At 40.4% G+C, this 14,389-nt stretch overlaps 1 protein-coding gene across 1 annotated transcript; it reads right to left on the minus strand.

The window, feature by feature from the left end:
- Positions 1 to 2,916: 2,916 nt before the first annotated feature.
- On the minus strand, positions 2,917 to 10,591 carry NEK2 (NIMA related kinase 2; the record flags this gene model as incomplete). The annotated part of the gene is made up of 9 exons (XM_084202354.1): positions 2,917 to 3,140; positions 5,541 to 5,614; positions 5,697 to 5,751; positions 6,698 to 6,917; positions 7,699 to 7,825; positions 8,076 to 8,158; positions 8,830 to 9,067; positions 10,108 to 10,334; positions 10,496 to 10,591. The coding sequence occupies 9 exons, from the start codon at positions 10,589 to 10,591 to the stop codon at positions 2,917 to 2,919; spliced, it is 1,344 nt and encodes a 447-aa protein (XP_084058480.1).
- Positions 10,592 to 14,389: the final 3,798 nt, after the last annotated feature.

Genomic DNA, 14,389 nt, shown 5'->3' on the forward strand with positions numbered 1-14,389 from the left:
GGACAGGGCATAACTGTTGAAAACCAGGAGACTAGATGGTATTTTTCAAAGATGATGCAACTTCCCCTTCCGGCTATCCTTGATGTTTCTATGCATATAAAACTTCTGCAATTTCAGAGGTGCTCACAACTAATCATATTATTAAAATTCCTCTATTAAACAGTAATTAATTTCTCTCACAACATTCCACAGTGTACACCGTTATTATCATCCTGTAAGGCTTAAGCTGTACCATATCCATATGTACACACTTCCCTTCCCTAAGACATTAGTACATCCATCAGCATGATGGCAATGTTTTGGAAGCACTCTATAAGCAGTCACCATTCCTATAAATGTTCTATTTGTGAATGTTCTATTTCCTGAATATGTTTGAAAATTGCATCCTGAGTGTGATTCCAATGCTACACACGTTCTATTGGAAAAACAATAACACCCTTGTAGGAAAGCGTGAATTTCAGTATTCCAAAGCAAAAATCCTGAGAGAATGAAGACCATCTCCAAGATGCCTTTTGCTATGTTTGACATGTACTGCTAGGAAGTTCTTATTTCAAAAACCTCAAGAAATACTGCATTTATCATATTAGAGTGATAATACTTCAAGAAGATGTTGTAATGAATACAGTTAAACAGCTTAATGCTACAGTTGTAACCTAAGCTGTTCTCATTTATTACTGCCACTGTGATTGATACAGTTTGCACACTGTAGCATTTTGGATTCAAACAGTGTAGTTGTGAACCAGGACTTTGATTCAGCTATTTTTATAATGCATGCATCAAAGATGCAAAATGGCAAATCAGAGATAATTATCATTAATTGCACCAGCAAGTACTAAAGCATCCGTAGCCAAAGAAAGTCGGCGTCTTGCAACAACGTGCTTAGAACAAACCAGGTAAAAATAAATGTAAATAAGATATTAGATTTTGAATGTATGTATGATAGAGGATATTCTTATAAATGACAAGGCAACAGTGCCATCTTGAGGTTACTAGAGTATTAAAGGAAGAGGAACGCCACAGACAGTGCTCTCTCAAGGCATTTTACTTTTAAAAACAGAAACGTGTGTCCCAAGAGAAAAAAAAATGCTGTCCAACCATTTTCTTACCTTGCTTGTGTTAAAAGCAAAGCATTTGTAAACGCCAGCCCTTTCACAAGGTTAGAGGGATGGAGCACCTCCCCTATGTGGAAAGATTAAGAATATTGGGATTGTTCAGCCTAGAGAGGGCTTTGGGGTGACCTAACTGTGGCCTTCCCATACCTGGACAGAGCCTACAAGATGACAGTCTGTTCACAAGAGCATGTTGTGACAAGACAAGGGGGAATGGCTTTTAATGGAGAGTAGGTTTAGACTAGATTCTAGGAAGAAGTTCTTTGCTGTGAGGGTGGTGAGGCACTGGAACAGATTGCCCAGAGAAATTATCGATGTTTCCTGGATGCGCCCTGGCATGTTCAAGGCCAGGCTGGATGGAGTTCTGAGCAACCTGGTCTAGTGAAGTGTCCATGTCCGTGGCTGTGAGGTTGGAACCAGATGGTCTGTAATGTAAGGTCCCTTCCAACTCAAACCATTCTGTGACTCTATGAATATGGTTTTCATGAATCAGTATTCTTTTTTTTGGCTACGTTTTCCTCCTTTCCATTCAAAACATTCTTGAATCCTTTGTATTTTTTCCAATTGTACTGACACCACTGTATCTTACCCTTTAATGATTTATGGGTTAAGCCATAAAGATCCACATGAAGGCCAGAACTGTATTGCAGCGCAATGCAGTGATTCAGGCACAGAACAGAAAAACCTGAGTGTGCAAACATGGTGACAAAGCAGGGATTTACCCTCCACATACATGTGAGAAGCTTCAGAAATATGAAAGAATGCAGAGGAAAGCTGCATTGATCCACATGGCACATTCCCACCACACCTACTCCTAGGAAATGACCACCAAAATGTTGGTAGTTTAAGATTAGCAAACAAAATAGTAATGTCTAATTCTTTTAAGCACAGGTTGTGGTGAAAACAGCAATCACTCTGCAAGCAAATGTTAAGTTCTGCTGGGTTGTTAAGAATCTGCTAGAGCAGATCTGTTGTTGGGTTACACAAGTTATGCAAGAAAAGAAGGATTTACTATTTAAAGGACAACTGCCCCACCCCAAAACCCAGATGCTAATACGCTGGATGCTGTCCCATCCTGGACAGCAGTCTCAGGGGATCAGTTTATAACACAGTTTCAAGGCAAGGCAAAGAACGTGCTATTTCAAATGCTCTGCCCTGGCACAGGCCTTGTAGGAGATGGACAAGGCATTCAGATGCTCAGGCAGAAAAGAACATAAACTCAGAACTTATGTTATTCTGACCCATCCCACACATTAGTCAAAACATAAAATTAAAAGTAACCTGCTTTGATAGAGCTCTTACTTAGTAGGAAGAGATGCACAAAATCTTTGTGCTCTTTTGTTAAAAAGATATTTACAAGTGCAGAAAAGAAGGCACTGTTTTCCCACATACACAGAATATCAATACTTCCTTTATCAACAACTGTGCATTACATACAACAATTTAACCTACAGACTGTAAATCTCTGTACATTTTTCACCTGAAAAGTTTTTCACATCAGATTTTAAACAAATAATTTATATATATTCATTCTTTATCTTTTCAGAAGAGTAAAGTATGGTAAACAGGAGGACCAAAATATTTTTCTTTAATAATACAATTAATTCAGTTTGTTTTATTTGGTATCAAAAGTACCTATTTTTATCATATAGCATCTTATGCATTTATCATAAACTACCTGTCATAAACTAAGAGTTTGTAAAACTGTTAAAATAACTTTTCAGTAGGTTCTAGCTTAAGAGAGGGAGGCACAAGTATCTGCCTATACATTTAATCTTCCTTTCAAAGATAAATATATGTTACAGTTTCAACGCATGCCCAAGATTTGTCTGCTCTTTAGTTGATAGTTTTTTTCCAGTTCAGCCAGTGCTTGAGCCCGTAGATTTGCAGCATAGAGACGCCTTTTGAGATCAGAGCTTTTCCCTTTGGAAAGGAAATTGTTTTCCATATTATGAGGTACAGCTTTCTCTTCACTTCCATCAGTGTGTGAGCTCTTCTTGGTTGCAGAAAGGGGAGGCAGGACTGCGTTATCTTAAGAAATCAAAAAGTACTGCATTAGTGCATCTTCCAGCATTTATTGCTTTTAACCCTGATGCCCAATTTGTCATCTAATTAAATGTATCTCTGTTAATAGCAACAATCATTTTCTATTTTTTGAGGAAAAATATTGAAAACAAGCCTTTTAAATGATCATGGTAAAAAGATACATGCCATAGTAGTTTTTAGGGTGCACCTCCCAATACCTAAGGAAAGATTAGTTGATTAAGGAAAGAAGACGTTTCTTCTGAAGGACAGGAATTAAATACACAGTAACAAAAGCCAGTTCCAAAAGAAAATGCAGAATGAATTTTCAGTTACTGAAAAAAACTTGTCTTTGCTTCACAGCAGGGGAAGACTCAACCTGGCCAGTGGTCTTTGTACTTCACCACATTGTTCCAACTCTATCCTTGTATTAAGTCACTGGGGTACGAATTAGGCTCTGACTTGATGAGTAATGAGTTTAGGTGAATTAAAAATTAACAAGTTACTTTCACTGCAGCCTTCAGAACAGGAATTTTCATAGCATATCCTATAGCATGCCCCATAAAAATGCAGTTAATGACTCGAGCAGAAAAACTGCCATCAAAAACTATTATATAACAGCAGAGTTGCCTCACATAAGAGCCAACTTCACAAGGCCCAACTTAAGGTGTGATTTTTATTCAATCAACTATTCTAATCTCAACACTGAAGCCTTAATTTTCAATTTATGAGGCTACAGCAAAGAAGCAAAAAGCACAAAAGAGCAAGAAAGAATTTTAAAAGCCAGTAAATATTTCGGCATTTTTTAGCTTCATTAGTGTAAGTCAGATCTGTTTCAACATTAAATGGTTCACTAAGAATCAGAACATCCCTGTAAAAATAGGGCAGTGTCTAGGACACAATCTTAAAAACCAGGATTTTTGGTAATCTATTTTATTGTCAAGTGAACCACCCAATGGACTTCTAGGAGAAATTAGGGATCTAAGAGATGTGTGAGATGCAATCCAGTTATGAAACGCACAGCAATATTTGAGCAACTGAAAACAAGCAAGCAATCTTAGTACCACTATTGGAGAAACACTTGGTCCATTTGAATGGGAATAGGCATAATTTTAGAAACAGTGTTACAAGAGCACCACAGAATGAAATGGAAGAGTAGCAAATCACATGCTCTACAGATATTGCAAAATTTGGTCAGTTTTGTAATACCTATGTTCACTTTGCTGCATTATCGAGCTCAAGGTATTAACCACCCAAACAGGTTTTGCCTATCCTCAAAAACTAATATGCCTGGTAAGGTCAAACTATCATGTAAAGGGGTGGGAAATGCAGAAGAGAACAGAAGTAAGAGCTGAAGCTCATTTGCCTTCAGTCATCCAGTTTTAGATGCAACATCAGAAAGCCAAAAGCAAGTTTGTTCTCAAATTCTTTAATGTGCTGATGTCAGACAAGATGTTGAGAGACGGGTGGAATTCCCAAAGTTGACAGAAATGTTAGACACAGCTCAAGGAGCGCGCACATTCTAGGGGCATTTTACTTGTGTCCTTTTCTGCTCTGATAGGCATTTCTTGAAAAAAAAAAAAAGCTACTTCAGTTTTATTTGCTTTGGAGGCAGTGACATGCTTATCTTGCTTTATCAGACCAAAACTAAATGAAGAGAGTGTTACTGCATGTTAAAGAGTGTTCACACATCTTTGTTCTAGAGTTCTACTTCTGACCCAGCCCTTCACTATCCCTACCAATATTTAAAAAGGCATTTAGATACTTGAATATTATTTTTAATAATAAAAGATGGGAGCAATTAACAGATTATACCCTTATGATAACAAAGAATGAACAACCAAGGGCAAAGTGAGTATAAAATACTACTATAAAACAGATTGAACTAGAGGTTAGTCAGGAAGTGTCTTAGCACATTTTCAAATATGCGTTTTGCTTTCTATAATAGCAGTGTGTATTCTTCATAGTTTATATGATGCACCCACCAGTCACAGCTGGGTCCCTTGCAACACATATTTCCCATGTTGAAGCTTTTGGAAATTTAATGAAAACTGAATTTATTAGACATGTGCAATTTTATTTAAATTAACTAGAAGGTCAGTAAAAAGACATCCATACATAAAATAAGTGCAACTCTGAGAAAGGTTTGGGTCACCACAACAACCTGATTTCTCAGACAGCACAAAACTTCAGTGCAAACAGTGCTAACTCAGGCTTACGGTTGAGCATCACTCATTAAGTCCTTTTGCAAAGCAGAAAATCAAAAGTCTCTTCTCAACCTTGCAGCCATAAGTGGGCTTTGCCTTGGCCCAAGGGGACTGTGCCGAGCATGCTGAGCACCAAGGACTTTCTTCTGCTCACACCAGACTACATCGACCCGTGCAAGCGCCTTCTTGAGTATTTGCATACCTGGACCTTCCGCGCACGTTACCTCCTGCTGCTGCTGTTTCTGGAGACTGCACCTCTTCAGCAGGCTTTCAGCTCTGGTTTGGGAAGAGAAGTTTAGGTTTTTTGTTGTAAGACTGTAGAGCTTCTAATATAGACTATTATAGGTTAGTAAGATACCTAGCAAGTTTGTCCTCTGCCAGTCTCTCCCGAACACTGAGCTCCCGTTCTCTCTCTGGAAGCAGAAACATGGTAGTATGCAGCGTGAACATGTAACAGTTAGAGTGACTGTGCATGGTGGGCTTCTCTTACAGGGAAAGACAGCAGTAATAGCCAGTCAGGTGCACCCACACTTCTGATTCTATGGCTCTAAACAAAGGAAACTGCTGTGTAGATACACCTTTATCAATGCACTAATAAAGCACTGACAAGTACTCTGAAATGCCAGGCATGCTTCTGTCCCAAACTCTGACGCGTCTGCAACAACAAAGAGACAGCAACTTTCTATTCTGCACATTAACTCATGGCACACATGACACCAGGTTTAAATATTTATATACCAGATATCATAATTCAGCTATGATTTAACAGCCTACTTACAATAGCAGCAGCTGTTATTCAGGCTCAGATAAAAAAATACATGTGGTTAAAAACTGTATTGCAGAGCCTACTGTATATGCAGAGATATTTCATGTGGAGGAAACACCAACACTTGAGGACCAGCCATCTATAGACTCACAGGTAAACTATATGTGGGGAGCAGCTTTTATAAAAGCAGTTGACCATTTACTCAAAGATTTTTTTCTAGCATGAGATTCACCTTAGGTTACATGTTAGAATAAGCAATGTTTACTTACATGGTAGGTGAAAAAGCAACCTACACTGCACAGTGCAGACCCTACGTTTCTGTATAGTTTCCTAACTACCACTCATGTTTAATAATTTTCACAAACCAGATTTCCATATCCAAACTACCAATTCTATCTTAGTAACTTAAAAAAGAAGCTAGCAGAGTATGCCTCTAGCATTCTTGGTTTGGTCTTTAGACAATTCTAGTGGTGAATGCAGGACTACAGTATTCTAGTGCATTAAAATGAGGGTTGTGAAAACTGTCTACTTTTTCTTCCTCCCACTGAATCAGAATCCCATTGCCACCCCCTTCCCAAAATGGAATAGCATACGCTCCAGACGTTGTTCTCTTTCTTTAATGGCTTGCTCTCGCTCCTCTAATTGTTGCTCCTTTCGTTTCAGCTCATTTACTACAACATCTGAGAATTGCAGCCTTTCTGGCTCCCATAGTTTGAGGCATTTTCTTTCAGAAGTCTGTTTTTGTTCTTCTGTTGCGACAACTTCGATCAAGGGGTGCCGCAGAATATCTTCAACAGAAGGTCGACAGTAATCCTAAAGGAAATCAGGAAATGGAAAGGCATTACCAACACATTCCATCTCTAAGAAGAAACAGTGAGGCCAGAGATTTCCAAGCAAGATAGCTAAGGTGCTACAAAGTGAAGGAGAGATTGGAGAAAACTGGAACTGGGAAGCTGTAGCACAGTGGAATGACAAAAGCTAAGGGAGAAGGCTGTTACCAGCCTTCAGATCTAGAGCTGCAAGACTCTGTCTCCCAGCGCAAGGACCCTCTCTCTGCAGAGTCAGAAGGGGGTGGGTGAGCCTGCAGAGGCAGCTGACAGCACATTGCTCAGCTAACACTCTGCTGAACAATCCATGCCTGCTGGAGGCTTGGGTGCTTGTTACAGCTTTGTTGCCCCTGCCATGTTCTTCTCAATACTTCCACACCAGCTGTGGGGGAACAAGCTATACATTAGCCATATAAAGCCAACCCAAAATGAAGAATAAACAGCCCCTTCCAGCTCCTAAACACACTGGAACCATCATCTTAACCCTGAAATTACAAGGCCTCAATAAGCATGCAATCAGGAAATCCCATGTAAGCCAATACTGAGGCCACCTTTTGGCATCCTGTGACCCTGGCATGACAACTTGAGCTGCTGCCTCTGATGGATTCAGAGCAAACTCCTCCCTCTTTTCTCTACAAGTGACACTGCCAGTGACAAGGTGATAACAACCACTACTTCAGGTAGGTTTGTTTCATAATTGAGAAGAAAAACTAGGATTTCAGTACTAGCTCAAATTATAGGTGGAAAAATTAGTAATTGGTTCTTACCTTTACATTCAGCATATCCTTGAGAAGGTCATTCAGCTCATCTGAGTAACGATATGGTATTCGCCTGACCCTCCCTTCCCTTATCTTTTCTGCCAGCTCCTTTTGGTTGAAAGCTGTAAATGGAGGCCTGAAGAAGAAAATTTTTCTTGGATTCCTTCATTAGTTTTACAGGACTTATTTTCAGGGAAAAAAACTTGTATCAGACTATGAAAAAAAACTGCAGTCAAGGTTTGTTTTCACTACCTAATATCGAGACCAATAGAGAAATAAAAAACTAGGACTAGTCTCTGAAACTTAAGTTTTCATCTACACAAAATATAATCACACCTACATTAGCAGTTATGTTTCCACATTTGTTATTACACTACCATACTTACGAGAGAGCACATAATTCATACACAATACATCCCAGCGACCAGATGTCAGATTTTTCATTGTATGACAAGTAGTTCATTTGTTCCTAAAGAAAGAGAACAATCTTAGGTTTGCTAACAAAGACATAGTTCCACTATTGCAGGATAATCAGCTACTATTGAAACCTGAAATAAACTATTATATACTGGAGCAACTTCTAATATTCCATCTTAATATCCAAAGCTACTCTTACTAGAACTATTTGTGGCAGTACTACACTGTAGAAGACTGAAGTGTTGCACCAATCTTTAATTGATGCAACTCTATTTCAGTCAACATTAATCTTTCCCACACAAAGTGCCTTGTATCAGGGAAATAAGTCATTCCTGCTCATTTCCACTACAACTTAAAATCCTACCATTAGGAGGTAATTTAATAAGCTCTTTGCCTTAACAGTATGAAGCATAAAAGCTCTTTAACTTCCCTGTTCCTTTTCAGGAACAATATACTCCAACACCTCTAGTGTCCCAAGAATATAACAAAACTTATACAGCAAAGAGCAACTGTTATTAGAAGTTGATTGTGTGGGGAAGAAAGATGAAAATAACTGCAGAATAACCTTGTCTCCAGAACACACATACTTTATGAAAAAAGTCACCTGCATTTAAGACCAATAAGGCTTCATTAAAACCTCCCAAATATTCATGGACTCTGAGACCAACACAGCACACCTTGGAGGGACAACAGGGAAGATAATTTATAGAAGGGAGGTCTTACTGGAGACATGTAATATGGAGTGCCAACAAACGTTGTGGCAAAGCTGGTTTCATGGTGCAATATCCTAGCCAGTCCAAAATCTCCAAGTTTCACATTCTGTTTGCCATCTAGAAAGACATTTGCTGGTTTCAGGTCCCGGTGCACAGTGACGGCACCATCACTCCGTCTGTGACACTCCTTCAAGGCCAGCGTTAACTGAGTCAGCACTCTGAGAACAAAGCTTTCATCCAAGAAATGCCTGGAAAATGAACACATTGTTTAATGGATTTTCTGAACACACATCAGTTTAATTAGTCACTGACACTCAGTTCCATAACTTTTTTCATAGTACTATCATAAAATGCCACTCAAATAAGCACTATCAGCAACAGACCTCTACATATTCTCCCTTTAAAGCCGATTTTTTTTAAATCACCGCAAATACGTTAGATGACATTGAAGCTTTCATTGCAGAATACCTGCAGTATTTCCTTCCTCCCCCAAACCATCTAACAAACACATAGCATTTTCACTACTTACAAACATCAATTTGATACTTTCGTCATGAGATCTGTCCCTTTGATCACTTAAGATAACAATATGTTGTCGCTTGTTAATAAAGAGCAACATTCAGTAATAGCCAAAACACGGCTGATTTTTCAATACAAACTTCCTTAAATGAAAACACTGATGCTGGCAGGCAGCTGCAGAACTATTTTAGACTATCCTCACAAAGAGGTGGTATCATCCTTAGGTTTGACCTAAGGATGTAAAAACCGACACTCTACTTAAGTAGGATGCTAAGTCTAAGATTAGACCAAGGTGAAGACTTATCAACTTGATGTCTCTCCAAGCTTTACATATAGGCAGATAAAATAGCTTTTCACACTGGATTCAAAATCACTCCTCCCTTCCACACACTTTGGTGTTCTCATAAACCCCAGAGTCCCAGGAGCTTTACTCATGGGGAAGACCATGCTGCCTGTCAAAAAAAGAGCTGTAACCTCCTGGTTTATGTTCTTAACCCCATTCATAGCCAGAAACCCCTCAACAGCTTCTGCCTCACAGGACAGCTCGAGGTTTCTTACTACTTCAGCACCAACATCCAATCCGGTGATGTAGTCAACAGGACAGCTCCCATCGCTGCTGTAACTTTGTACAAAACCTTTCACATTTGAGAGGAGTTGTTGGGTCCAAAGGTTTAAACCCGAAACTGCTCAGAAGTTACAAAGTAAGTTTCCCTTCTCTCCGGGCTGCCCAAGACCCGTGCCAGACCCTCCAAAGACGCCCCGTGCACACTCCACCTGCCTTTCTTTGGCGCACTTGGCGATCAGGCTGGCCAGGTCTCCCCCGTCGCAGTACTCCATGATAATGTACAGGGTGGTGCTGCTCCTGTCGATGATTCGATCGTAGTAGCGCACGATGTTCGGGTGCCGCAGCTCCCTCAGCAAGTTCACCTCCGACACGAGCATCTGCTTCTCCGACTCCGTCATCGCGCCATAGTCCAGTTCCTTCCATACCAAGATCTGCGGAGGCAGAAACACCCTGGGGAGTGACCGGGACGGCGGCCGGGCCCGCGCGGCTGCCAGAGCCGCTCGCTCCGCGCGTCGCGGAGAGCCGCCAGCACCGGGCGGGGACGCACGGCAGCGGCAAAGCCGCGCCGCCGCCGCTTCCGCCTCCTCCTCACCTTGCCGTCGGCCTTGCGGCGCACCTTGCGGCACTTCCCGTAGGAGCCGGCGCCGATGGTGAGCAGCACCTCGTAGTCGTCGGGGCGGCCGGGCATGGCGGGGAGCGCACGGACCGCGCCGGGCCGCGCGGGCCCCTGCGCTCGCGCCGCGACGTTCAAACGCACCGCCCCGCCCGCCCATTGGCCGCGCCGCCCGCGCGCCCCGCCCGCCCATTGGCTGCGCCGCCGTAAACAGCGCCCGCGAGGCCCGACGGGTACGGCCGTTACCGCCGGGGGCGGGGCCAGCGCCCATCGCGAGACCGGGGCGGGGCCAGGCCGCCCCCTAGGCCCCGCCCCGCGGCTGAGGGAGACGCCCTCGGCTGCTTTGCTTCTGCTTCCCTGTCTTTGCCCGACTTTCTCACTTTTCCTTTTTCTTCCCTTTCCTTTCTTTTCATTCCTTCTTCCTGATTAGACAAATCACCGGGCCTGCAGGTATCAATAAGTCACTTATTCATAGCTCGCAGGAAAGGGTGGGTTCTATCCATTAAAAATATCCATTAAAAATCAGCTTTCCTAAAATGCTTACATCTGTTGGATAGATAATGATAGATAATTTCACTATTCAGAAATGCTGAAAAAAATCTTAAGCTGTTTAAAATAATGTAGATCTAGTCTGGATTTATTGTGGTCTACAGCTTCTTCGTGAGGGGAAGAGGAGGGGCAGGCAGGGATCTCTGCTCTGTGGTGCCAGTGACAGGACCTGAGGGAATGGCCTGAAGCTGTGTCAGGGCAGGTTTAGGCTGGGTATTAGAAAAAGATTCCTCACCCAGGGGGTTCCAACTGGCCACTGGAACAGGCTCCTAGGGAAAGTGGTCACAGCACCAGCCTGATGGTGCCCAAGATGTGTTTGGGCAAAGCTGTCAGGCACATGGTGTGACTTTTGGGTTGTCCTGTGCACGGCCAGGAGTTGCACTCAAAGATCGTTGTGGGTCCCTTCCAACTCAGCATCTTCTGTAAAAATCGCCCTTTAAAACCAGCGTGGAAAATTTCTTAAAAAAATCACTCATGAATAACTACCAAAATCATGGCAGCTCTCCTGTCCCACCACATATGAACAGCCATGCTACATCACACACAAACCACCTGCTGAAAAGAACCAAAGAATTGCTTAAAATGTAACATTTGGAAAATGCAAACTGTGGGTCCCTATCCAAACGTTGAGCCAGGAAGTACTGTGGTTACATTAAATGGCCCTGAGTAATGCCACGATCTACTAATGGCATTATATACATTTTAAGAAGAATGTAGTGTATTTTCTGGCATCATTTATGATAAGGAACGATACCAAGGTGCAGTTCTGGATGCAATTTAATCTCTCTCCATGTGGCAGTAGCTGTGACTGGAACAGGAACTCATTCAGCAAAGCCTTGTAACATACTTGTAATAAATAGAATCATCATGGCCTGGGCTGGAAGGAACCCTGAAGATCATCTTATTCCAGCTCCCTGCCACGGGCAGGGACACGTTTCCTGAATCAGGTGTGAAAGGGAACAGTTGTATGTCCTGACCTAGAAATTCAGCAACAGGACTGAGTAGTTCCTCATTTTGCATCTCCAAGGGGTCACAATTATTTCCCAATTTTCTTTCAGCTTTGAAGTAGGTTTGAGTAGGTGTCATGCTATGACTGAATATTTATGAAATATTATTCTATTAGTCTTTAGAAAAACCAAAACCTTTACTTTTATCATCAGGAGGCACAAAAACTCCTGCTGTACATTATAAAAATTGTATAGACTTCCATCTGTAGAGAATGTATGGTCATTACAGGAAAAAATGAGCAAATGAATTCTACAGTGTAAAGATATTTTGGCTTTGTAATTAATGAGTAACAGGTTCATCTAAAGGGTTCATGTTTATTACTGATTTCAATTACCTTGAAAGAAAATCCTCACATGAACCATAAGCATAGTGAATAAATTATGGCATTGCACAATAAAAATGACAAGCAGTACAGAATGTATTATTTAAGCTCTAAGCTTTATTATGGGTTTCAAATATCTCCATTTCCAACTTCTGTACGTTCAAATTAGCAAAAGGTCATTGTGCATTCCCTCTGGTATCAATCGGAGCCTTTCTATTTATGTTTCAAAAGAAATAGAGTAGGATTTCAATACTGTGTTTTGTCTAGCCACTATCTAAAAAGTTTCTTTAGAAATGTTGGTTTGAATCAGAGAAATGTCAAAATGTCATGCTTCAAAAGGCAGCAGCAGAGTCATTTTACTTTTTATTATACTTATTAAGGGCTGGCTAATTTTGAGAAAAATGTATTTCTAAAAGTGGTTATTAAAATTTTTGACAGGCCCTCCATTTTCTTTCTTTCTGATTTTCACCTTATAAAAATAAGATTTTTTTTTCCTTTTATATATGGACAAGTGAACCCAGACATGAATAAATTCCAAAACTATGTATCAAGTCTGAAATGGGGGCCTCTTTTGTCATGTATTTTCAATTCTGGTCTCTCTAGTTCAGGAGCAACTCTCAGATTTCTAGTCCTGAAAATACATGTGCTGACTTCAGGCTCTCAAAAGCCACCAAATAGTTCTCAATAATATATTTATAATGTTACTTCTAATATTATATTCTGCTTTTTTTTATTTTTTAACATAAAATTTCAAAAATTATTTCCCAAACCTTAAACAAAATTAAAGTAGTCTTTGATAGTTGCCCACAAAGTTCTTCAGTTTTGATGACATCTGTCCTTTGTGCTGCAAGGGAGTACATTTTCTCTTATTCCAGGACCCAGTTATCTGACAAAATATATAGTATGGTAGACCATTTGATATTTCTCTAAAGATACTTTCTTTTTTGAACTTGGAAATAGGTAAAAATAAATGTGTAACACTTTGCTGTGAAAGTCCAACACAATATAATTATACAGATTGATAGCAAAAAACTTGTGGTAAAGTACTGAAGGAAATTAAGTTATGTTTCTGGCAGCTTTTTTTTTGTTTTGTTTTGAACCTGTGAAATCTGAGAAGATTTCACAGGTTCAGAAAGTGAAAATAAGCTCAATAGGAAAAGTACTGAAAATGAAACCATAAAAATTATTAATAATGAAAAATAAATGCACTTTAAAAAAAATTAGGAAAAACAGCTGAGAAAAACATTGATTTTTTTCTTTTCAAAGAGGTGAAAGACATGTAAAGTCATAGTCCAGGATCTCAGAAATGTGCTGAAGTCTTCTAGCAAAAAAAGGAGGAGTTGAGTTTTCAATATTAGATAGGTAAGAGGTCTTAGAAATATTTTTACGTGACTACAAGAGGACTTATAAATACTGGAGGGACTGAGACAATGAGTGTTTTATTTGAGTTCATTTTCGCCACAGAAGTAGTTTGGGGTTTTTAGCATTCAGTTGCATTTGTCTTTACTTATCTTTATGCATGTCCTTACTTATGCATGTCCTTACTTATCTTTATGAGGGGGTTTTCCCCCCTCACTTTCTCTCATCTCTGTCCATGCCCAGATATTTTACATTTACCCAGGACTCTTGTACACAGATGACATAATTTTTGGTAAGGTTATATTTACTGACTTTAACAACAAAAATCATCTGCAGGATCAACAAAAACATATAAAATATTGGCATATTCGAGAGAAACACTCTAAAAGGTGCCAGACGATAAAATTTCCCTCTATTGCTTTGTGAGGGAAACAAAAACCATGTTCATTGAAGAAATTCTGCACAATACAGCTATGGACAGGACAGCAAAGGAACAAAATTGAGCAGCATTTATTCTAGTACTTGAGACCATGCTATTTTTCATCTTCTGTAATGCCTGGATCCAAAGGCAACTGGGACTCCAAGAGCAATGTGTGCAGCAAGGCAAGCTCCAGTGAGGGAGTTTGTTGCAGCAA

The sequence above is a fragment of the Fringilla coelebs genome (genome assembly GCF_963513975.1).
Source record: "Fringilla coelebs genome assembly, chromosome: 3".
Lineage (NCBI taxonomy): Eukaryota > Metazoa > Chordata > Aves > Passeriformes > Fringillidae > Fringilla > Fringilla coelebs.